Source organism: Diadema setosum, chromosome 22, assembly GCF_964275005.1.
Source record: "Diadema setosum chromosome 22, eeDiaSeto1, whole genome shotgun sequence".
Taxonomy (NCBI): domain Eukaryota; kingdom Metazoa; phylum Echinodermata; class Echinoidea; order Diadematoida; family Diadematidae; genus Diadema; species Diadema setosum.
The window spans coordinates 26,969,229-26,996,488 of record NC_092706.1 but is presented as its reverse complement, the minus strand read 5'-3'; the positions used below and the strand labels follow the sequence as shown (position 1 = coordinate 26,996,488).

General features: G+C 38.4%; 1 protein-coding gene across 1 annotated transcript; it reads right to left on the bottom strand.

Annotated features, from left to right (window-relative positions):
* Positions 1 to 84: 84 nt before the first annotated feature.
* LOC140245382 (bile acid-CoA:amino acid N-acyltransferase-like) lies at positions 85 to 25,903 on the bottom strand. The gene is made up of 9 exons (XM_072324956.1): positions 25,813 to 25,903; positions 19,047 to 19,358; positions 16,041 to 16,319; positions 14,622 to 14,800; positions 7,055 to 7,263; positions 4,798 to 4,912; positions 3,135 to 3,215; positions 2,199 to 2,352; positions 85 to 449 (listed from the first exon to the last, which is right to left on the bottom strand). The coding sequence occupies exons 2-9, from the start codon at positions 19,348 to 19,350 to the stop codon at positions 310 to 312; spliced, it is 1,461 nt and encodes a 486-aa protein (XP_072181057.1). The 5' UTR covers positions 19,351 to 19,358; positions 25,813 to 25,903; the 3' UTR covers positions 85 to 309.
* Positions 25,904 to 27,260: the final 1,357 nt, after the last annotated feature.

The following is a 27,260-nucleotide window of genomic DNA, read 5'->3' as shown; positions in this document are numbered from 1 at the left end:
CGAGACTTGAACAAATAAAGTCAAGAAGCCTCGCGACAAGGCCTTCTCGCGTTACAGAATTATAGCGCGAAAGGTCGAGGGGGGGTGGATTTCCCCCCCCCCCCCCCCCCCCCCCGGCCCTTTTAGGGTTAAGGTGCAAAACCCAATAACGAGGCAATGTTGCATATTTTTAGGCCCTTATTCTAATGAAGTTCCGTTCATTACATCAGTACATACTCGCTTCGACAGCACTTAATGTGGTATGCTCACTGTGGTGTGTCCACGGAAGACGCTTCTGAATGGAGAACTCTGCAAAGACATAGTGTTTCTTTAGTCTGATATCCAGTCTGTGCGGTACATTTTTTCCACTTTTAGGTGCTTCCTGAAGAAGTTGATAATCTTCCTCCAAGCAAACTCCTGGTCCTTGGCTCCTTGCTGGATGTCCTCGCCACCAAAGTCGGTGTAGTACACTGCAAGGAAGCAAACATACAATATGTCCCCCCAAAAATACAATCAGATTTCTGCATTGATAACTTTCAATATGATCAAAGGAAATTAAAACCCAAAGAGAAATGTGGATTGAGTGAAAGCAGCAACGTTAGTCGAACACATTTGTGAAAGTTTGAGGAAAATTGGACAATTGATGCAAAAAATATGATTTTTTAAAGTTTTGGTGTTGGAACCACTGGATAAGGAGACTACTTGAGTTTATGACATCATGTGTGGATAACAATATAAAGAAAATTCAACATGCTTTCACTTTTCTAGCATAATGAAAGAGCACTTGACTAACCGCTTTCAGAAAGCAGGGGGAGTAAGTACTACCCTTAACATTATTATGTCAGTATCAAATTGATGAAATGTGTAATTTTCATGAGAAATGAATTTTAGTGGCATTCCCTTTATATTTTCTTTATATTGTTGTCCACAATGACATTATAACCTCTGGTAGTCTCCTCATCCAGCGGTTCCAACACCAAAACTTTAAAGATTCATACCCTTTGCATCGATTGTCCTCAAACTTTCACTGATGTGTTCTACTAATGTTGCTGCTTTCACTCAATCCACATTTCTCTATGGGTTTGGGTTTCCTTTAAAGGTCAAGTTCACCTTCATATACATGTGGATTGAGTGAATGCAGCAATATTAGTAGAACACATCAGTGAATATTTGGAAAAAATCTGACAATCTGTTCAAAAGTTATGAATTTTTAAAGTATCTGTGCAATCACTGCTGGAGGAGAAGACTACTACAGTGTATGATGTCACATGCGTACAATAATATAAGGAAAATAAAACGAGAATTTCACAAAACTTGGCTTTTTGAATAAGTGCACATTTCTTCAACATGTTACTGACTTATGTAAGGGGTAATATTATTTCCCCTGACATCTGAAAGAGAGAAGTCCAGTGTTCTTTTATTATGTGAGAAAAGTGAGAATATCTTGAATTTTCTTTATACACCGTACTTTCTTTTAAATTATATAGTTGTACTCATATGACATCACAAGCTATAGTAGTCTTCTCATTCAGCCGTGACTGAGCAGAAACTTCAAAAATTCGTAACTTTTGAACGGATTGTCTGATTTTCCTCAAACTCTCATTGATGTGTTCTACTAATATTGCTGCATTCACTCAATCCACATTTCTCTATGGGTTTGGGTTTCCTTTAAACTGTCTGAATGCTACACTGTACTTCAGGGTCTAAAAATATAACATCTTTGTATTTTGCAGTAAACTGCATTTTGTGGTTAAGTGGTCAGAGAGAAATGTGGATTGTTGTAAAGCATGTCATGGATCTGTTTCTTCCTAGTTTAGCACTTGGATGCTCTTGGAACCGCATATTAATGTGTGAACACAGTGGACAGAACTTGGAGGAAGAGATTCCTGACATGCTCCTGAAACTATTTGGACTGATTCACTATTTTAATCAAGCTATTGTTGCAGAGGGTCCCCTTTTATTTATTTCATTATTATTATTATTATTATTATTATTTTTTTTTTTTTTTTGGGGGGGGGGGGGGGACATACGATAGAGCAAAGTTAAAACTCCATATGATTATTAGTGGAGTAAAAATGAAGCTTTTCAAAGTATAGTTATTCTGACCAGGCTTTGATTCATAGGCATAAGCATCCACAAAAGAGGAGAGGGGGTTAAAAATAATGAATGATAAGAATGGATACTAAGCGACGCTGCTCCCTAATCCTACATTGACTCACACGTCATCTGACCAGTGGTGATCTGACCCGGGTTGTAAAGGCTGGACACAGTGTTGATTGCTTGGTACGGACATTCCAGGAAGTGACCAGTCCCCGGGAGCGATTGCAACTCCACCAGATGGCCCTTGCCCGCCTCCTTCATCTGCTTCACAAGCTAAAAATGAGTGACAATTTTTACAGAATATCATGAGAAGGCAACTGCACACTTGTAAAAATATACATAGAATAATATCAAGGTGGAAGAGAAAATTACAATGCCATCGCTAATGTGCTGGTTACAGCCTCTCAAGTACAGCTACAATTAGAGTGCATGGAATGTAAAACTATCATGAAACAGGGGAGAAAGCTTCTTCCTGTTATTATTATCATTTCTTTGCCAATTTTTTGAAAGAATGCAACTGTAAAAGTGGATATTTTTGTGTGACAATTTTTTTTTGCGCTCGGCCAGGTAAGAAGAGTTCCACATGTTTTTAATTCTGCAAAATCAAGAGATCAACTACTTGAACATATGGCAAGCAAAAATATTCGCGCGCTCTTATTTTCGCACTAGTTTCCGGTTGTGTGAAATGCACAAAATTTCAACACCGCAAAAATTTCCACTTTTATAGTACTACACTCTGTATAAATAAACAAGAAAAGTTCAGTTGAGAATAAAGTGAGAATATTTTCTGTACAAACCATGTTGCCACACACACACACACACACAAAAAGTGATGCTTCTTACAAAAATACTTTTGTGACAATATCAACTGGAAGTTAACCAACTAGAAAATACAAATGTAATGAAATTTTAACTTCCTTTGAATATTTGAAGAAATTTTGTTAGAATGGTTTAGGTCTAATTTAATATGCTTTTGCAATATCAGATGGAGACATGGCAGTACTATGCATTGCTGTTTTTACCGTTATATACAAGATAGACGGTAGAATACTTACTTCAGTTGTCATAGGTATAGAAGGTATGTGCTTGTCATCTTCATGACGGAACGCCAGGAGTGGACAATTTATATTCTCCACCTGAAGGAGTGAAAAAATAATATTTATCATTTACTAATAGATATTATCTATTTATCAATTTATATTCTCCACCCAAAGGAGTGAAAAAAATAATATTCATCATTTACTAATAGATATTATCATTTTCATATGTGAATAAATAAATTTCCATAATTCAGTAATACATTTTGTCATTTTGGGGGCATGTTATATCTGTATCATATCAAGGTAACATAGTATGTTGCCTTGTTCATTGCTCCCCCACCCCATCCCCATTTGAACAAACGAGGATCCCAACACCCAAGGAATGCAATCTGCCAAGTTTAAAATGAAAATGCAAGAAGTTCCCGAATTATGTGAGCCGCACTACGGATGATGGAGAGCAAGGAATAATAGCTGCATAGAAAAATGACCTCTGACTCATGGGCCCGAATTCACGAAGGTGGTACAAATGAAACCATGGTTTAAACCATGGACAAAAACCATGGAATGCCAAGTGTCGCATGCGATATTTCGCTACGAAATCAGTCATTTCGTCGATGAAATGATTATTTTGTAAAGAAATGACAACATTTTGTAACTAAATGAACATTTCGTCCACGAAATGATAATTTCATTAACGAAACAGTCATTTTGTTGACGAAATGACCAATTTCGTAACGAAATATTCTGTTTGACACTTGGCGCTCCATGGTTTTTGTCCATGGTTTAGACCATGGTTTTGTTTGTACCACCTTCGTGAATTCGGGCCATATCGTTTAAATTCATTTTTTAAGTGATTAGTTATTCAAGCTAAATACACGTCTCATAGCCCACATGCTAAATTGCATTAACTTTATATAATAAAAAATATCAACATTTAAAATCGTAAAATGAAACAGACTGCAAACAAAGTGACGACAAATAATCGTGCAAGAGATCGAAGGCCTGTGTTGTAAGAAAATGTAATTCAAAACAATCACCAATGAATTTATCATGGAATGACCAACTGGGGACACTGATAGCATTAAAACAAGAAAGAAAAAAATCAGATTAACTATATTCTTATAATTCCAAGTGTCTGGTACTCTCTGGTACAACATGTTTGAATTCAGGAGAAAAAAAAAAAGAGCATGAAAGATGCAGACTGGGCGATATGACAGTAACAGATCTTGCACAAAACTATAAATCAAGAAATTTTCATGGTGTGAAATTTTCATGAATTGGAGCCAGTGACCTTTATCGCTGCATGAAATTTTTGCTACTACAATGTATGTAATTGCCATCAGCATTTAAATGCATATAGTGTAGACAAGAACTTCGCAGGCATTCTAATTTCTGGACTCTTTAACTGCCTTGTGCTAAATTCACAAAATTAAAAATGCATGCAAAAATCTCTGGTTTTAGAGTAAAGTGACGATATGTCAGTATTTCATACTATCTTTTATCATCTCCACCTCTCAGTCTGTATCTCTTTTTATCACAAATTTTGTTTACAAAGCAAAAAGCAGGTGAGAAGACTCCTGTTAAATGCCAAGGTACAATGCACTTTATTGAAGAACAAAGATGATAATGTCATAACGCACACAAATACAATATTGTACTACCTTGTACACATACTCACAATCGGCAGGGCTTCAGTGTAACCCTCCATCAAGTCAGAGAAGGAGTGAGCATTGAAAGTGAGCCACCACTTGTCGTTTTCGTCTTTCCATCTTGAGACCAACTTTGTCATCGGTCTGCGAAAAATAGCAGATCGAGAGCAAGGAGGTAAGAGACGCCATACGCAAAAAAAAAAAAAAAAAAAAAGAGGAAAAATGTCATAGTGTGAAAGTGGAAATTTTCATGGTGTTGAAATTTTTGCGCATTTCACGCAACCAGAAATAGCGTGAAAATAAAAGCATGCAAATATATTTTTGCTTGCTATATATGTTGCATGAGCACATCTCTTGACTCTGCAGGATTAAAAACGCGCAAAACCAATCTTACACGGCCGAGCAAAAAAAATATCCTCTTTTACAGGAGCGAAATAAATGGGCTTACCCAGGATTCTTCTTTTTTTTTTTTCCAAGGTGCTCAAGTTTGATGTATGAAAGCAGCGGGGCAGTAGCCATATTTGTACAACAAACAATAAATGGTGTCTCAGTATATATGAATTTAGAATAGACGCATTCAAAGCCTCTAATCTCAACAGGGAAAGTCTCAAATGTTGGGTTTTCTTATTCTCTTTGGCAAATAAAGCATACCCAATTGTTGTGAGTCATATAATTCTTAGACTGTGAATCTTGCTTTTATATAAAAGCAATCAGCCTTACAACTGTAACTCATGAAAACATGTCTGTGGAATATGATGACATAAATGGTACCCTGGGGTACCAAATAGAAATCATCCATTTTGTTGAATTATTTATTAATTTATTTTTTTTTTTTACCCTGGGTTGCCAAAAAGTGGGAAATTATTTTGGTGCTGGAGCTAGCGCGCGCTAGCCACTGCACTGCACTGCACTAAAGCACATGCTATTGCTAGCACAGCATATCATGCATGCATAGTATAACATGCAGTGGCATGGGAATGACTATACGTACACGCATATTTCTGTGGCTGTCCTTGAGTGGACGTGAGGTGGCGCTACACAACGTGGTACCCAGAGGTACTACGGTACCCTGGGGTAACGTGTGATGCGTCATATATAAGTTCACATACTTGTACACATAAAAATACACACACATATAATATACCGGTACACACATAATATGTACGTGTACAGTCAGACCTATCCCAGTGGACACCCATCTGCAGTGACTATCTGCCATACATGGTCATTACAAATAATTCCTCCCAAGAGAAAAGCCATGTTAAAGGTACTAGCCCACATTTGTAAACCCACGAAAGTCAAAACTGCATAAAACAGGTCCAATATGACTTCAAGTACAAGTTATAACAGTAACATACCTCACCTGTCGCTCTTTGTCTATACAATTCGATAAAAGAGAGAAAATCATCGTTTTAAAATCAATTTTCAAACAGGGTCAACCCGACCCAAAATCGAATTACGAGCGCGGGCTATAGCTACGTACATTGTACATGTAACACGTATGTGGACCGGAGCTAGCAAGCGTTATACGCATGCATACGGATTACGGTGCATTTTCATTTATTTTTATGAAAGTAATGGACTAATTGGAACGAAATTTTGCACAGGTGTTACTGCAATCATACCCAAACGCCATGCTAACTATGAGACCAATTGCTGCAGGTTTACAAATGTGGGCTAATACCTTTAAAGGCCCTGTCTATTACGTCCACCTGTAAATAATGGTCATTTCTTTCTCTCCATTGAGTGGCCGCTACAGACAGGTTTGACCACAGATCACACAAATATCCATGAAAGACTACCGTATGTCCCCCAGAAAAATTACAACGGAACCCGGCCTCCGCAATGATAATTCTAAAAATAGTGAATCAATCCAAATACAATTTCAGGGTATGCAACTATAACTTATTACCCACATCTTACAGAAAACCCCATCTGATTTGCTTCAGTGGTCAAAGAGAAATGAGGGGTTTTGTAGAGCATGTCAGGAATCCCTTCCCCCAAGTTCAGTCCATTGTGTTCACACATTATGCAGTTCCAAGAGCATCCAAGTGCCTAACTTGGAAGAATCAGACCCATGACATGCGTTACAATGATCCACATATCTCTGTGACTATTTAACCAAATTAAATGGGGTTTTCTGTATAATATAGCTAATATGTTATATTTTAAAACCCTGAAGTAGCATTTAGACGGTTTAATCATATTGGAAGTTATCAATGCAAATATTTGATGGTAATTTTTGGGGGGACATACTGTAGAGTGGAAACTTGGGATCTTCCTCACCCTATGGGATCTATGAGGCTTCCGTCGAGGTTCTTCCAGCCCACCTGAACCGACAGCACTGTGGAGAACCCCGCGGCCACCATGCACCGGACCGGCAGCTGGAGGCGTGTGACGGAGTGGAGCATCATGGATCCCCCGTAGCAGGAGCTTGTTATGCCGATACGGTCTGCATCCAACCTGGGATGTTCCCGGGCAAATTTGATTACATCCTGGAGGGAGGTAGAGAGAAAGAAAAGAGAGAGCGAAAGAGAGAGAGAGAGAAAGAAGAAAGAAGAGATACATGTATGGGTGAAGAGCGCTATGTCTTGACATTGCACTAATGCTGTCCAAAATCAGGCATGACTATATGAAACGTCCTATCAGAAAATCCTTAAGACCAAAATGGCATGAACTTATAATGATAAGAATAAAAATAATAATAATAATAATAATAATAACAATAATAATAACAACAACAACAACAACAACAACAACAACAACAACAATAATAATAATAATAATAATAATAACAATAATAATAATAATAGCTGATTTTATATAGCGCATTTCATACTTGTTAAGTATCTCAATGCGCTTTGCAGACTATTATTACCCCGGTCACTGGATACATCATTTCCATCCAGCACTGAAAGTGCTCACTCTCCACTCCCTGGGGAGCATTCCAGCCAGTCGCAGCCATTTTACTTGCCCCTAACCCTGGGATCCCTACACCTTCTCTAAACAAAGCAAGTCAGAAATGTGCACATCTATCTTGGCACACTGCAGTGTATACATGTAAAAACGTGTTCATGGCATTCAAAGTCTATGGTTTCCCCTTTTCTTTCGTGATGGTAGTTTATCAAGAAACTTTGAAATGAAAATTATAGGATGTTTTGACCACGCAACAGCTGATAAACTGGAAACAAACACAAAATCAGCTTTCTGCAAAATATGGAATGATGTACAAAAGATGAAAACTCATCACTTGGCTATTCCACACTTCAATATTATGCATACAAGATAGCAGTTGACATAAATGTGTGGCGCTCCGTCGGAATGAGTCAAAAGTCGCAAAAAATGAAATCGTAGTTATGCCTATAAGTGAATTCTACAGAATCTAAGCTTTACACTGATATGTAATACAACTCATTTCGACATCCCTATAGATCATAAAAACGAATATTAACCACGTTTGTTATGTCAGTTGATTTTCTAAATAATGGAGAAAATCGCTCTCAAAGTTCAGGCTATGTTCATGCTCACAACCTGTTTCTTTCACGGGACGAAACAATACAACTGTCCTGCTTAGCGACGGCGTTTACGCTCCATCGCACGCACTACCGTATAAGGCGATAGCTTGGGTATGTAAGATAATCAACCAATCGCAGGACAGGTCTATCATTAACGATTCTGACCAATACGGCAGCCCGAATGTAAACTTCGGCGCGTTTGTGTCCGTGCCGCTGCCGCCGCATGAATGAGTCGGTACGCGTTGTGTGTCGGCTGCGTTGTGGTTTGCCGCAATTTTTAACTCATAAACAATAGGAAACAGTAGAAAGAAAAGAAGGCACGCAATGCGTCTTACGAGAAGCGTCTTTTAGCGAGGGCGTTGATCGCTTCCATTCTCCTCCCATGTTGTTGTCAATGGAAACTAAAGAGGATGCGTTTAGCAAGTACCAATACCTAAATAGAACCTGAGAACCTATTGTAGGCGGGCACGAAATGCGTCTTACGAGAAGCGTCTTTTAGCGAGGGCGTTCATCGCTTCCATTCTCCTCCCATGTTGTTGTCAATGGAAACTAAAGAGGATGCGTTTAGCAAGTACCAATACCTATTAAATAGAACCTGAGAACCTATTCTAGGCGGGGGTTCAAAAGACAGCATCGGCAGAAAAAGTCAATGAAGTTGATTAACGATAGTCGTCTTTTGAGGTCGTGTTCTTTGCGTGTACTTAAAACCCTCAAATTACGCACATGGTCGTAATGTTGCAGAGCATCAAAAACTGCTTTCGCGTCTTTTCTGCTGCAGCTGTATACAGCCGTAACATTATGAATTCCCGCCATATTAAAGGCACATTTCCTTTATAGGCGTTGCGTGCACAGTAATTATCGCTTATCACGCTTGCCAATGCTGCACATATTATACATATCAGAAGCAAAGGTTGATGTAGGCTTGACAGCTTCACGTTGGGTTTACAATGATTCTCAGTCACTTTTCTAATAGCATAGCATATAAAAAACAATTAACTTGTAGCTTAAGCGGAATTATTATTTTTTTTTTACATCACATGTGCAGTTACAATCTTTCTGCGTTTGAGAAGTGAATCATAAATAATAATACTGAAAAATATTCGGAATTAATACTTAGGCCTTCTTCACTTCGTTTTGTATTCACAAACCTTATCAGAAAAAAAAAAATGATTGCTTGATTACTTTCGGGTAAAGGAACTACCGGAAAGGAACCGCATTTAATTTTCTTGTTAACGAACCTAAGCTAATAGCAAACCATATTTCATTGTGTGATTAACGAACCTTCAGAATAATCAATTGTATTACCCCCCTCCCCCAAGGAAAAAAAAAAAAGCATTTCAATGTCATGCGTTGCAATAGCGATAAAAGGCCCTTTTTATTTCGTAGTGTGTCTCAGTACTCCTGTGCTTATTTCTAAGGATGTGCCTCTCTTAATGATTGCGATTGATGTTCAACTATTTCTTTCACGCGAGCTTGAACAGGAAGAAGCTAAAATTCAGGCAAGGAGACGAGTTTTCTTCCATGAAATGCAATCATTAAGACACATCTATTCACGAAAGTTGTGTGATTGCTTATGTGCTAAAGAATTGTGTCCATTACATGAATCAGGCACTATACAAAACGGTTGAAATCTATTGAAAGTCGAACTTCGTTTTGTTTTTTGTTTTTTGTTCAATTTCATTTCAATTTTAAGCGGGGATAGACTAGAAATTAGTTTGTCTATACTGGCAGGAGACATTACAGTTTTCCAGTACATGCTCCGCATTTAAACAGTCGCCATATTTTCGTGGTCAGAATCAGATAATGGACACGTGATATATTATAAAAATGAAAATAGAAAACAACGAACACGCCATATGTACAAACATTATGAACTTCAATGAATTAAACTTACCTGTGATATTCTGCATAAAAAACAAGCACGCCGATTAAATGATTTAATATAATTAATAGAGCACACAGCGATATCATGCATGGCAGATCAAATCAAGTTCAATTGGTGAGAAAGCTAAATGAAGTTAAAAAGTTGACTTCTCTTCGTTTCTCTTTCAATTCATGAAAACAGAATTACATTGTATATCTATTGAAGAGGATTGTCTCTGTTACGAACAATCGCCATATATAGCACTGTTAGTCTCCTGCGCAAATCCGAATCCCTAAATACTTTAATTTTTGCTTGATAATGTAATAGCCCTGCTCATAATTTCATAAAGGACTCGCAAATTCAAAGTTTCAAACCGTATACTAAAACATTATATTGTATACGGTGTATTTCAAACAAACATTTTGAATGCGTTGCGTGTTAGCATGTTAATAGCACCAATCTGCCTTTTATTTTCCGTATACGTAAAGCGCACAGAAACGTAACCAAATGTTACAAAATACAGTGAAATGCATTGTACGGCGTGGTACTATCATTAGAAGTATATCCCATTCCTTTTACTTTTATTTGCTTGAACCAAACCATGTGTCATTTTCGTAGCGACATCACTAGGAATTAGAATGTATGAAGATAATCGTTACTCATTTGTTTTTTTGCGCTACTATTATAGCATTTACATTTTCCAACTTTTATTGACATGCAGTACTATGTTATTGTATTGTTACGATTACGAATGTTGGTTATGAATTCAAAAGACTGGTTTATTAATCGAACTACAAAGGTAATAGCTGTTTTGAAAGTAGTTCGATACAAGTTCAAAACGCGATCGAAGTCACTGTCATAGGGGGAACTGATAGCTCTAGAAAACTTGTTTAGGCTAGTAAAGATTGCCGTATAGGCAATCTTTGTAGAAAGTTTTGACTTAGGCCGTCTATTGAGTATTTTGAGAAATTTAATAAAGAATTATTTGTTTTGATTATGTCAAGAATTACACTGCAAAAAGTCCGGTGTTAAATAGTGAACACCGAGCTGGTGTTAAATTTTCGGTGCTCATTTATGGTGTTAAATTAACACCCCGGGTGTCATTTCCAAATTCTAAACTGTTTTTTGAAGAGTTTCTTAGTAACTGCACTTCTTGTTGATTTTTAATTTAAACAAGACGATCAAGAATTTTACGTTGAAATACTAGATTTTTGAAAAAATGTGAAAATAATTTTACACCAAAGTAACACCAGCTGGTGTGGTCCCTTATTGAAGCTGGACGGGTGTTAAACCATTGATATTAACGCCAACAAGTATCAAATCAACACCATGTGGTGTCATTTTTTAATTAACACCAGTACAGTGTCAAAACAACACCTGGTACAGTGTCAAATTAACACCACGAAGTGTCAGGTGAACACTTTTCAACACCATCACAGTGCATTTTTAACACCTCTGGGTGTGGTCCTTTATTGAAGTTTGATCGGTGTTAGATTTAACACCCGTGGTGTTAAATCTAACACCCATGTTTTTACAGTGTAGTTTGAACTATGAGAATAAAAAGGCGCGGTTACCCAAACAATGTCGTAGTTCGATTAGACAGTCATGATGGGTAAAGTGAATTCATGACTTGACTAATCCTTACTGAATTGATGATCACTTCTGTAAACCATCAGTTATGTCTTGTAATCGTAGTCAAAATTCTTTTGAGCGATGAGACGAAAACCAACAAACAAAATGCCGTGTATCATCGCTCGAGATTCCAACATTTGGCGTCACCCGACCAACAATAAGTGACAAATCAAATGGAATATTATGTTGTGGGATAGCAGACTGTGTTACGATTTTTAAATGTTTCGAGCAATTGTTTAAAAAAAAAAAGAGAGAAAATGAGGGCAAAGTTCAAGAAATTAGAAAAAAGCACGTAAATGCAGGAGATCATGTTTGATAATCAAAGTAAGAGATTACAATCGGCCATGCGGATGTCTATGATTGCCTTATTTACATGTCTGATTTTTGTAAACTATGTGATATTTAAATATAAGTTTCCTTCCCTCCTTGATAGAAGTTTTGTTGGGTTTTCGCTAAAGGCATTTATTAGGAAACGCTGTAAAAACGACAACAAATGCCTACTATACATCAAGATATGACCTATACATACATGAAACACAAAAAAAAATCTCTACGTTCTGATATAAATCAACTGCTTGTTTGTTTGTTTGTTTGTTTGTTTGTTTGTTTGTTCTGAATTACCATGGTCTTTGTCGGGGGAAAGATGAAGAAAAGTAGTAGAGTGTATCACTCTCAAATCCGGATGATTGCGATAAGTGTGTATCCCCGCCCTTTCTATACAGGTAAACGATTTAAGCTTGGTATGCTATTATAAAAGCCTGCATGTGTCACGCGGAAGAACTGATTCCGTGATCACTTTTAGCCTTTCATAAAATTCACGTTTTAAGATGGTAACGATAGCTTGTAGGAGATAGAGTAAGTTAGCGTTACTGACTGTGGTTCTGAACACAAAAGGAGACTGAAAAATTCCTTTACAAATTAGCAGACATAATGCCGATCCTCCAACACTGTTGCTCCATTCCGTCATTGATTCTGCTATCAATGGCGAAGAAAGAATACTAGTTGCGTGATTATCCACCCCTTGATAGCAGGAAGTTTACCTTTCATTGTTTAAGGCTTCGTTGATGCGGGGTTTACTCGGATACAAGGCGTGAACATTGCCGTCCGAGTTCTTTCATTCGAAATTCCTCAGAATACGCAATTCAATGGGCAATTAGCGCTGCTACTTGGCAAAGTTGTTAGCCAACCCAATTCTTTGCAGACTTGACCTCTCACATGTCAGCTACACGCAATACACGGCAAACAGCTATCATTACAAACATTCTGATTAAAAAACAAAACAAAATGAAGAAGCACACTTTTGAGTAGCGACACAGCTTTCTGTCCCTTTCTCAAATAGGTCCTACTTCTAAAAAAATACACAGATGACTAGAGTCAGAATATCCTCCAAAGGGAACACGAGCTATCTGGGCATTAATAATGTTTGTCTTCCGATTTCTCTCCATGCCGTCACGGCCCAAACCATCATAAGTAATAAGGCAATAAGTTTCATTAACCAGGGAAATAATAGTACGCATTACATACATTTGGCGTATTATCACACAAATTGTCGACTTTATAAAAACGAGAATAATTGACAACTTAGGCCCTACTATATCTTCAGAGATGAACTTTAAACAGCAAGTCACATACCAGGGAACGAAAGTTATGATTATTTGAACAAATTCATAAATGAAGCCAATTAATAACCGTTGTAAAAGTACACACACGCATAAAAAAGGTTTCGAGTTCGATATGTGATCATTGTATTAGTTCATAGATAAAGTATCATAAATTTTGCGTGATCGTTCGTTGGAATTATTTTTTTCAGTGCGATTTGTGCGTCATGTCAATCACCATGTCATTGAAATGGAGTGCGTGTATCAAACGAAACTCGCTGGTCATGCAATCAATAGCCTTGGTCAGCTCACTATTATTGCGTAATTCTATAGCCCTCGCCGCTTGGCCGCCGACGCCGCCGCGCGCACCATGCTTTGTTTTGTCTTCAAAGGGGTCAAGAGCAATGCCTCATTAGCATACACCCTAGCAACGGAGGCGGAGTCTCGATCTGGCAAGAACAATAGGTGCAAAACGCAACGCAAAGGCGAGCGTTCGAAAAAAATGTAACCGAAAAAAATTGTCTCAGAAAAACGGTGATTTGGGACACTTGTACTCATTTTCACACGCTGAAATTTTCTGTACAAACAGATAAAACATAAAGGAATCAAAATCCGTCATAAAAAGAATTCGGCCCGAGTAGTGCTTCCCCTTCATTTTCGGCTCATTACGGGAAAACTCCCCGTGCGACTTATGACTCATTTTGTCGGAGCGCCACACAAATATGGACACAGTGGACCACTGGCATGGCTCCCCGGGACAATGGGGGCTAGAAAAGCTTTGCATCAACTTGCCCCTGTGAATGAATTTTTCTATAAAGTGCGGTGAAAATCACACCTTGGGTTTTAAAGACCTGATATCAAAGTGATATAAATTATCGTGATATTTGTGGTCGCCCAAATCATTTGCTGCCCATCGAGGTAAATTCAGAAACCACAAATAGCACCCGTCAAAGAGTATGTGCTTCGAGACATACACTCATTGGCAATGGCTGACGACTCCAGTTGCAATTCTTCCCCTGTGCATGTACTTACACAGAGATTGAAAAGAAGCTGTGCACAATTCGTTGCAGGGATTCTCAAATTTATCCAAGCTGGGCCAACCTTCAAACTCCATGGGGATCCTCACACAACCAGGTCTTCAAAGAAGAAGGGGAAAGAATTAGCTGATCGACGATGCACAATATCTAGGTGAAGTACATATGCAATGGAAATGTGTGATCTGAAACAAGAAGCTAGAAACTCACCAGGAATGCTTGGCTGTCCATGTACACATTTTCCTCCTTTGTCTTGAGGCGGCGTGGCAGGAAATAGTCGAAGGCAAAGACCGCGAAGCCATGTGAAGCGAGAAGTGCTGCGCGGTCGACGACCAGTCGCGTCAGAAGTCCCCTCATGTCCACGACAAAAGGCAAAGGATCTGATCCCTCTACGAGAGTGGCAAAACGGGAAAATAAGAAAACAGAATAAGTGGAAAAGGAGTGCATCTAAATACAGTGGAGTTCGGTTTGCTGGAAACCCTGCATCATGCCTGACACTTCTGTATAATGCTTCAGGCAATGTTCATGTCATAGAAGTAACTGATCTTCAACAATGTAAAATGTGCAGAAAGTGCTTTTTACACTGTATTTGCTCATTTCTCTGATCTTGAATTACCAATGGATAATTTTATACCATCATTAAATTCCATTTATTACTTCAATGCAAAATAAAATTAAAAAAAATGATAAAGGAAATGATATATATCATATCCATTACAGTTTCTGCATATGTGTGTTTGGAAAGCAATGATTGAAGAAAAAAAAAAAGAGCAACATAGGCAAGAATTTACTATCGGGGTCAGTGTATGTCACAGAGATTAAACCCTGACATTGTCACAAATGTCACTTTGTAAAAACATTATTTTGCTTAGCAAAGTCCTGTTTGGGATTGCTGTGATCACAAGTTTTTTCTGCAATGTACATCAAAAAGAAGTAAACTACGAGATCCATAATTATTCATATTTTATCCATATCATAGGGACCCATATCAATCCTGAGAGTTAATAGGCATTGACTTAAATGTATCCCTCTCATAATGTACTTTAAGTGGGCCATCATCAGGGCCTCTTGAATTTGCTCAATTTTCTGCTGGTACATTGTACATCAGCAGGCAATTCCATGGGCACATGGGCAATATCTCACTTGGAACTCGGTTTCAGCACAGAGAATATCCACCTTTTTTTTTCTCTCACTTTCCACTCAAACACTCTGGTCTGTTTTGTACTAATACCATCTGGTGTTTAAAACGCATTCACAAACTCTATACCTGAAAAAAAAGAAAAAAAGAAAAAAAGAATTTACAAATAAGCCTAAAATATCAAACAACCACACAGTTCACTGAGAGACTGCTATTGACCAGTCATTATACTTTACTTATCAGCATGACCAGTTATATGGATAATTACATGTACATGTATGTGTCAGGTACAATAAATACCTATTGTAGTGAAGTGGAGGTTATCAAACAAGCATTTGATTAGGATGCTTTCATCATTTTATAATAGCTTTTAGTTGCCCTGAAACAGTGGATTTATTGGACCCTGCTACCATCTGGCTAGTGACAGGAGCATTTCAAGCCATGTTTCAATATAATATCAATAGCATTCATCTATATGGACAAACATGTACCTCTCTTCTCCGGTAGGAATAGTACGCCTTCTGCCTCACCAGTCGAAACAGGAATTTTCTCAACATAGTCTGCTACATACGTCCTCTCCACCACCTTAGACGCTAGAACACCTCCTTGTCCATCATGGAGCTCAAAGGTGTATGTAAACGGTCTGGTCACATCAAACTTGACCAGCCGAGGATGCTTGTGCGCCACCTCTGGGACTGGCTGTTGGCTCCAGAGGAGACCCATGGGTTCCACGCCCTGGTAGCTGCCCCCAAGTGACGGGTCTGTTTGAACTGGACATCAAGCAACAAACAGCAAACAATATTAACCAGACATCTTGTATTTCACAGTTGTCCAAATGCCTTGGCAATTTGTTGGTGTCCCATGCTTGCCCTTCTTGGGATGCAAAATAATATCCATTTTCTTTTCTAACAAAATTAATGATAAGCTTAAATGGATTACTTCATTTTTTCTTTGGAGTCTCCCGCATCTTCTGAACAATAAATTTGCAACACCCAGGCACGCGGTCTTGAAGTTATGCATAAATATGTACCTAAAGACCTAAAATTGCTCAAAAACATGAATTCATGTACAATTTCAATGCAAACTGTGCATACAATTTCATAAAAGCATGATTCTTTGGGGGTTTTATTGATTAAAATCAATTCATAACATATTTTCATGTTTGGAACAATGTAGCAGACAAATTTCATCAAAAAAACAATGGAAAACAAAAGGTCAAAAACAAAGAAATTAAAAAACAATAAAATTTAAGAAATTTTTCGATTGCACACTTTTGTTTTATTTTACATTTGCTAAGGACACGACTGCCGAGATCTGGGCAAGGGCGCCTGGGAGGGTTTTGAGCAGGGTGGTCGTAAGAGTACAAGATATATGTTGATCTCTTTCTATTACTCAACATTAAAACTTCAAGATTTCACAACTTTTCAATATATTTCATTTCTTAAACTTATAATATTGTACTGAACTAATATTGACTTAATATTGCTGCATCCACTCAATCTATTATGCCTGGGTTTTATTTCCTTTTATACCTTCACAGACTTTAGTAACAGTCCACAGTACAATTGTACAGCTGTGACATTTTTACTTAATCATGATTTATGATTTTGTTTCCAGTCCAGTACAAAGTTTGAGATTAATCTAGTGATCCATTTACAGTGGTTCCAGACTTTAAATCCCTTTTTATTTTTGTTTTGTTAAATGTAGCTACACACAAGCAAGGCCATTTTTGTGCACTTGCATGCACTTGCATAGACTTCAAAGTCCCTTTTTTTTCCTCAAATGAAGCATTTCTATATGTTCAATATTCAATCATTTACTTTCAGGAACATGCAATTCTGATGTGTTATCAATTCAAAACTGCATGAGAAACCTCTCTTTCGGAATATTTGACCATAGCTTTCAAAAAGTGTTTTCTGGCATCCACAAGTTTGTGTGGGTGGTTTGTGTGATGTACACTACATGTACAGTTACATCTATTTGTTGACTGACTAGCACTCAATCCACAGAGGCAAGAATCCTATGATTCACCCATTTCCCAGGGTGTGTGGAGGTCAAGCGCCACTCAAGCAGGCACGCACAGAGCATTGCCGGAGAAGTGAAGTGTTCTAAATATTTATCTACATCGTAGATCTCTTCACTCTTTGTGCGCTTTGAGTGCTGATTGGTGCAAAAAATCTCACAGCACTGAACATAAAACTGTCCAAAGTCTCGGGCACAGAAGGGGTGAAGTAAAAAGTGTAACCTACTGCACACAGTTTGAACCTTTATTATTCATTTTATGTTCCACTCAAAGGAGAGTGTGTTCTATCGTTCTATAACGTAAACACTGGAGGAGATGGCATGATAACACACAATAAACAACACTGTACACCTCAGCTAGACTCAGACACACATTCAATTGCAAGGCAGACACGTCACTGCGTGAGCAATCTCCCTTTTATGATAGATGAAGTGTCCAGATAACAAAGCTATTTGAAAATAAGAGCTTCAAAACAAAATAACTTGATTACATTGTACTTTAATAGTATAAATGTACCTAATGCTACAGTCACATACGGCTGGGTCACAAAACGGATCTGATCTGGGTGAAAATGAGCCAGATTTCAAGTCCCAGAATGGAGGGCAATTTATGCTACAGTCACACACAGCCAGTTTTCGAACCAGGTCCATAAAGAATTAAAACCGTATCATCCCGGTTCAAGCTGCAGAGACCTGTATTGACCCATATCAAACCGTATAAAAATCTGCTTTAAAATCCTTAACTGAATACTTTTCAACCCCTATCGACCCATGTCAACCAGCTTCGACCCGTACCAACCCAGATGTAAACTTTGTCATCAGCCGTTGCATGAAGGAATACGATATACGGCAAGGGTCCATGCGGTTTTAAGCTGCGGATTGCAGCAGGTCGATGTGAGTCAATGCGGTTCGAACTGGGTTAATTTGGATATCAATACGGAATTGAAATCTGTGAGAAAATTCTAAACATGATCAAAAATTTTTCACCGTAGCCCCCGGAATCCATCAGGAATTGACACAGGTTACGATGCCGGTTGATGCGGGTCAATGCGGGTCTCTACGGCTCAAACCGGGTCCATACGGTTTTAATTCCTTATGGACCAGGTACAAAATCTGGCCAAGTGTGACTCTAGCATAGGAAATATAGATTTTTAAATTAGACAGCAGTATTTACAAATACTGTATGTAACAATTGCCAAAAGATGCTCAGATCGTATTTTGTAATGGGGTACTGTAAAACCAGAATCATTCGCGAATTGGATCGGGGACAATGGCCCTTTTGCAGCAAGAAACTTAAATCAAGAACTGCCGACCATGATGATGGTGTACAGCATAGCACTAGTATTTGAATACATTCTGTAGACAAAAATTTTGTGTGCATTTCACTTTCCCATATCCTGGTTCCTTGCGAAATTCATGAAAGTTTCATGCTTTCGAAAATTTCTGGTTTTACATCATATTTTAAGTGTACATACCTTTCACAGTACCATCAGCAGCAGCCCTGTACTGGCCACTCGCCTGATACTCGTATTTCCCGTTTTCTGTGCGGACCTTTGCGGTTAGCGTGACCAGCTGTCCCGGCTGCAAGCCCAAGCACCTGATGTCCATCAACTCATCTGCGAGGCCCGACTCCGGCGTGATGCTGAGAATGGGACCAGCATCTGTACACTCCCTGGTGACGCTGGATGAAGCAGTTTCACGCCTTGACATGACGGAAACACCGGCTTGAAGAGATGGTACCTGACGCAAGAGAATCCTAAGTCTTGCGATGCTCATCATGCCCCTCCCTAAATCCATAGGAGTCAAATCATGTGAAAAACTAAATAGTTTCTACTTTTCATGTAAGAATTTATCACACAATCCCATGCATTTGAGCACATGCATACCTGTGACTACCATTTCAGTTATGGCACATCAACCTTCAAAACTAGGACACAATTTTATGTCCGCTGCTCTGCAGGAACGGGTGTGGCATGTATACTAGTAAAATGTATGAAGTCTACAGCGAATTGCCACACAGCGTAATGAATTGGTTTGAAATATCAATTTGGAGACAACAGAAAGTGATCTTCTTTTCGGATCTAGATTTTGAAGTCATCTGCGAAATTTATTTCTTTGAAAGGCAGAGAAGATGAAATGCAAGCTACTGTGGCAGGTACAGAATCACCAGAAATGCTTTCAATACACTGTAACATTTGGCGATTTATCGATCGGTTTTGGCAGTTTTGTGCATTTGAGCAGAATATGTGAATTTGGTACGCCATCGACTGAGTAGGGTGTGTGAATGTGGCACAAAAAGAGTTAAAGGTGCACATAAATTCAAAGTGAGGATCTGCTTACTCCCAGCTTTCTGGCATATCATGGAGATTCATTACCAAGTTAAGATATAACATTTATCTTGATCTCTGCATTGTATGACGCTGGAATGATCTGTCAAAGTAAGCAGGGATCTCTGTGTGCAAGTTCTGACTAAACTGGGCAACCTTCACTTACGAAGTTTTAGCAGCATGTTGAAAAGTCAAACTATGAAGTTGATAGATTAGGCACTGTTTAAGACCTATAAGGTCAATTCCAGCGTAACGGACATGACATTCAGACCACTTTTTTGTGATTCAAACCATCACACAGTGAAATTGGGAGTCTCCAAAAGATTCTTATTGAGTTTATCAGACACATTTAAGTATATGTAATGTACACAGAAAATTTCATGGAAATTCATCGAGTGGTTGTTGAGAAATTGCATTTTTAGCGAGCGTAACGGACATGACACTAAATGGACAAGGCATTTTGATCTACTTACTATTATGAAAATTCCTGTGAATTTTTGGATAAGATGCAGCTGGTTTTGGTCTTGATTAAACCTTTAGGTCATGCTTTACTCATAAAGTCCTAATTTAAAGTAGTTTTACTGTTCATTCTTTTTTAATAGTTTAAAATATTGCGTAACGGACATGACACTTCGAGTGTAACGGACATGACAGTTATGTCCACTTTTTGTAAGCTAAGAGAATTTTTTTATTACAAGGTATAGCAGATACTCAATTGTTGGCGTAGTAAGGTTAGAACATAGGGACACACATCATACCTGCAATCATGTAATATTTCTTATATCTATATCATTTTAGGGGGGTTAGTCTTTGTATATATTTACAAAACAAAGAAATATAAAACAAATTCACTCCTGCACCAGTTAGCTACAATTAGTGACACATTTCCAGTTACTACCACCCACCATAGCAGAATAGGACATATTACTATCTTATACTATGGTTATTTTTTTCTTAGTGGCCTAATATTTGTACTTAGTATTATACACTAGCGTAACGGACATGACACCCTTGTAAGGTTAACCATATTTTCACTTCTTTGTTTCAAAATAAAAAGATTAGAATAACTGCACACTGCTAACTACATTATGTTGTTGACCAAAACATCAAAAAGTCCTTTTATTGCAGGTTTCAGTGATCTAACAGCTACTCTAAAGCACATGGAGTGCAATGCCCAGAGTACCACAATGGCATACATGTATAATACAGAAGACCATATGTCTCCATATCTGCGAATAGGCAAAGAAAACAGAACGAACCAGATCTGTATGAAATAAAAAGTTTGAATACAACATCATTAAAATGTACTCGAGATTGCATCAACTTTTATGCAATGAAACAGGACCACAAAACTGTTTGGTACCATCATCAAATTAGTGTTATCATCTGAAAGAAATAAGGTATGTAAATATCATTTCTGCAAAGTTCTTTCATTTGGCATTAATGTCATCCTTGGAGGAGAATCATCCTCTGTTATCCAATCTTGGATAGACTATTGTAAAAACTTCCACTGCTAGTACCAGTACTTTATTATTGTCAACAAATGCTTTCTTTTCTTGGCTAGAAGTGAATGACCAAGCCCCTTTTTTTCTGAGAATTTTTACAACATATAATCCATTTCCATTTAGAGTGGTCACCTGGGCAACAAAGTATTTCTTGTTTTCTTCACGGCAAATTCAACTTGTTCAAATTGTATAATCAACTTATTGCTTGCTTAGGCACTTCTTAAAGCTTGCCAGAGTGGTGTACTGGTTACATTATTCTCACCAGCTTGTGAGTAGGACATTTTGAAATACTGGATGCTTTCCCAGTTTCCGTACCAACTGGTTGTAACTGATTATACAGTGTACCTTTCAGTGGATAAACATCTTCTCATAGCATCTCAAAATTGTGCTTTTTGTACAATGCTGTGTGCTGTCATATACACCGGATATCCCTTGGCATAGAGGTACATCTAGTTTAGTTGTATTGATGAAATGGATAGGCAGCATTCAGACCGACTTTCTCTGACGATAGAGGTACATGTACTGTCAACACGCTTAATAAAGCAAACAATTCCATTCTCAGCCCTCTTGGTAAGTGATATCTCATTAATGTGCCACTGAAGGTGTGGATTTATAGAGTCATAGAGATGAGAGAGGTATGTATGGATGCAGCACAAACTTAAAAAAAAAAATACGAGGCAACACCATCATTGAAGACATTGATGCTGGTGACATTTGGATTCTTTGTTGTTGTATCATCAGTGATCATGTATTTGGATGCACGAGGATCCATTTGTGCAGGAGTACCTGGCTGGTAAGTTGACTCCATGGCAGATACAAATGTGTTAAATGTGGTCTAAAATGTATTTATATGTAGAAAGTGCTCATTTTAAGTATAGAAGGGAAGGCCAACAGTGAAAACACCATTGTCTAATACTCCTTGGAATGACAGCTGCTGTTTATCAGTCAGGATTACAAGAGGTGGGAATGGATCAAACCGGTGTAACAGGGTAGCAAGATCATCTAAAATCAACAGTCTTCCAGTAGCAGAAAGCAAAGTCTGCTTGTTTTTGTTTTATTGAGTGATGTGCAGACTTAATTATTTACCCAAGTATAGAAATGTCCTACTATCCTCAAGCAATTAAAACTAATCACCACCCTGTTTCACTTGGCCACAGTGTTATTTCCGCCACTTGTCTAATATGAGGTGTCATGTCCGTTACGCAAAGTGTCATGTCCGTTACGCCATTTACAGGAAAACTAGAAGTGGTATAGAAAAGTGGTTTTCACACATGCAAGGGGATTCAATCCTAACATAGAAAATGAATTTGCAGCAACTTTACACTAATTTCCTCTTGGCTATGAAAACTTATAGTAAAAAACGTAACGGACATGACGCTTGAAATGTTATAGAAATCACACAACTTTGAGGATCAATAGGTCAAAAACTGATGAATGCTAAGGAATTTGGTTGTGATTTTCCGTTGTATATACACTGGACTATAATTTAAAATCTGAACAAGGCCTCTGGGACATATCTGGCCTTCTTTAGAGACAGGAACACTAAACTCTCTAAAAATAGCCAAATTTTTGCATCATTGCAACACATCATGCAGTATTTTCATTGACTGAGAAAAATACAAAATTTTGCAATGACAAAGATGCCACCAGTGAAAAATGAAAATATATATGTTACTTTCTTAGAATATTTGAGAACTTAAGTGAAACTCAAAACTTCATTTTTTCACCAAAGTGAACATTTCTCATGGAATTGCCCATAAAATGACCTTGGTGACTGCAATTGACTGAAAATGGTCTATGAATAAAAATCGCCAATGCCCCCTGGGTCTATTATCATGTCAGGGTCTTCCTCTTGGACAGGGGGTATTGTTACACCCCAGGGGGCACCCACCCCCCCCCCCCCCCCCATCCTGAAAAATATTCTGTGGCACTGTTACAAGCCATCAACATCGAACATGTACATAATAATTATGTTTTAGTTAGGTTGCCATTGAGTGGTTCTTAATACATATTGCATCCTCACCATGCACGCTTAATACAGCTCTAGGTACAGTCTGTATATAAACTCCAAATGGTGTCTGAAGTGTATGGCCCAGTACCTGTCACAGGATTTATGTCGTCCACAGTTACACTTAGGCCTACTTCCAAAAAATCGAAACCATCCTTTTTTAAATTGGCCATCCTCAAAGTGTCAATAATTTACACACATCAAATTTTACTAAGCAAGAATCTCTCCTCTAAAAGAATTGGGGGTATGTCCAAGTACATGTAGCTAGAAAAATCTGTTTGGGGGAGTTCCATGAAGCCAGATATGTATTGTAGTTTTTTTAATGGAACTTCTCAATAATTCAATTTAACTTTTAATGTTCCAGCTTAATTTAACTTTTAATGGAACTTAAATTTAAGTTAATGGAACTTAACTTTCAATGGAACTTAAATCTAAGTTTTAATGGAACTTCTCAATAATCCTGACTAACAATGCGGGGAAAATGCAAGCATTAATTTTGATAATACATAATTTATAAACAACATATTTTATACACAAGTACCGGTATATCATTCAAGGAATGGCTATAACCTGATAATAAAGGCTACTATTGTACAAAAAGTACCAATGACATCAAATGTGACCCTCTCTACAACAAAAGGATCATAAAGTCGCTGACGGCTGAGCTGAGAAAATCGAGTTTGAAGTCACATCATCAAAATTGGTCATGAATAACAATGGGATTTCTGTTTTTGGCATAATCTTTTAGTCTAATGTTTTGTCTATCATCCGCCGAAATTTCGAAGCTACAATGTAAATGATCAAAGGAAAGGCAAGAATTCAGCGTTTTTCTTGGCCATAATTTTCTGACTTTCAACGTAGCAGAAACATGTATGAAGATTTGGATTTAGCGCCGCAGCTAACTGCCCCTAGCAACGAGGGAATGATCTTATTGGTCAGTGCGTGGCATCCTAATTACTGATTGGTCGTGCGTAGGCCGCTGGCGCTAAGCTTGAATGAACACTGCGGAGGTCACTAGGACTCAGAGCATGCCTTCTATTGTCAAGCGGTGAAAACTGTCTCTCCTCCCCTTGATCATGATAGCTCGCGTCGCAAGGAAAACTTTGAAGGCGTTATTATCAGGTCTTTCAAATTTAGTAGATTGTATTTTTTGTATTTTTTGCTTTTGCGAGATCTAAAACCATCATTTAAAATGTACAAGTGGGACTGGGGACACTGAAATTCACTTAAATGCAAATTACAGTGGGTTCCTTTGAAATTTTTTTCCTCCAAGTTTTGCTAATGGGTAAAAGATGGATACATTTAAATACTCCAGAAGTCATGTGACATTTTGTCAATTACAAAAGGGTGAAATGACCTGCGGAATTACTCCGGACAAATGTAACGTTACTAACCGTAACGTTACTAACCATGCTTTTGGGGGTCTAGCTAAAAAGTTATCGGTCAAACTGCTAAAAAGATTTGCGTGAACATTTGTCATGATGCAACAATTGAAATTAATGCAACACTTTGTTTGAAGTAACTTGAATTTTTGCACACTTTTTGTTAAAAGACATTGATTGTTTTGTCATGTCCTTTTTTCGTTCATTCTTTTTTGTATCATAAACCTGGGAAGGATGAACATGTTTTTGACATAATTTTGACTTGAAATGAATAGAATCTAAATGGTAATTTAGTAGTAAAAACAAATAGAATCTAGAACAAATTTGTTCAAATGTAACATTACTAAATGCAGAATTGCCCAAATGACAATGATTTAAAAAAAAAAGAAACAAAAGCATGCATGTTGACTAAAAACTCTCAAGAAATAGTGTAGGGGCCTAGCTATGTACATTACATACCTGTTATGCATGAAGGGACTACAGTATTCTAACAGTTACCAGGTACTCGTACTTGCAGTCTAACCCACAATAGATTTGTAACATTGTAATACATCGTAGGTCCTATTGTACATGTAGGGAACGTTATAATAGACCGGTAGCGGTACTGTCTTGTCTTCGCGGTTGCCTATTCGTACAAAGATTTTACAATAAAAACATCGTAAAAGTATGGGGCAGCTCCCAAAATCAATAAGAAGTTGCGTCTATATTTAGGCCTACCTACCTGACCCGAATTGGAATAGCGTTTTCACGCTGTCAATCAAGGAAACGTTTCCGAGTACATGATGTATCAATTGATCAATGAAAATTATCAACGTTGAGTGGGACAATATACCTACGGCTATCCAGTAATGTGCTTCGTTGTGCGAGCATCGTATGCATTGCATTGCCATGCCATTGTTACAGCTAACGTTAGACCTGAAACACTCGAGCTGGCGGGCAGTCAAGTGCATAACACAGACAATAGATAGAAAAGGTGAATGAATATTAGTCAAGTCACGTTTAACGTTAGATGAACTTACCCTTCAGGAACACAGCAGCCCTGACCTTTCCTTGCTCCCTCTCTCCTTATTACGGTATAACGTTAGATCTATTACTATGCTGTGGTCACGGCGTTTAAACGTTCTCCCTAGCTATAACAGAGTGTCGCGAAAATTAAAGTGGCAAAGATCGGGGCCGGGGGGGGGGGGGGGGGCGGAACGGAAAGGTTCGATGGAACTCTTTCAAATCTTTTGTACCTACACGTGTGGTACATTTAATACGAGAGAGAGACAGAGACGGGGTGGTCAGCCCAGGCATCCAGGATCCAGCTAGGCTACAAAGTGTAGCTAGCGGTCCAGTGCTAGTTCTAAGTTCTATCAGGTCACCTCCCTGGTTCTATAAAGAAGCAGCGCCACCATCCCACACACCCGCATACAAATTCATGTGTGTGTACGGTGTATATTAAAGCCCAAAGAAAGTTCTGGTACGCCTGCAAAAGTTGTCAAATTTTGCTCCAAAATGTGAACGTGTGCCTAGGAAATGTGCGGAATAACGCTGTAATAACAAGATATTCGATGGGTAACGACGAAAATGGGAAATATTAACTAAAAACGTTCAGTCTCAGAACTTACCCGAACGGGGTCAGGCTAGACTCGGACTCGGGGATAACTCGGTCTCGCTGTGCTTGGAGGCGGGATGAGTTGTATTGGTTGTCCCTCTGGATTGTACAGCGTTGTACTATGCATATGGGAGCGGCCTGTATAAACTACATTGTAGCGTTCTGGCTACTACTCGCAGTAATGGTCCGAGTTGTTACAACGCGCGCATCAAAAACCTCTTTGGCGCGCATGCAAAATTAGTGTGCGCCTCAAGCACCTCTAAAAGCAATCAAAGACGCTTGATAAACAACAACAAAAACTTCAAAGACCGCGCGTCTCAGCAACTGAGGTGATGTGCGTATTTAGGCTTGAGGACCGCGCGCTGTCCATTTGTTTTGTACAGGATTAGCACGCACTTTCCTGTCTGCTCATCAAGGCCTTGTTTGGTACCCGTGGTATAGAGTACTGATGAACATGGCGATCACGAACTGTGTGTAAATTGTCTGAAATAGGGTTGAGTTTTCCCTGAGACCGAGTTAGTCTGGAGCCTTCTGGAATAAAAGTCGGTCTACCGACTTTTATTATTTTTCTCAAAATACTCCAAAACTACTCATCATTCCGGCAAACCGCGTCAGCCAGGTAAGTTTCTTTGTAGACTCTTTCGATATATTGCAAGCAAATATGAAATGGTGTCAGACGGGTTCTCAGGCCCTTACCAGAACTTAGTTTTCACTTTAAACATGACCACTGATTGGTCTTTGCAGGGCCCAGTTGTGACGTGTGACTGGACCAGTTTCGAAGTCCACAGTACTTCCGACCAATCAAACCAATGATCCTGTTTCTATTGGCTAGTCTTTGGTTGGTACGACTGGTATTTCACGGTGGAAGGG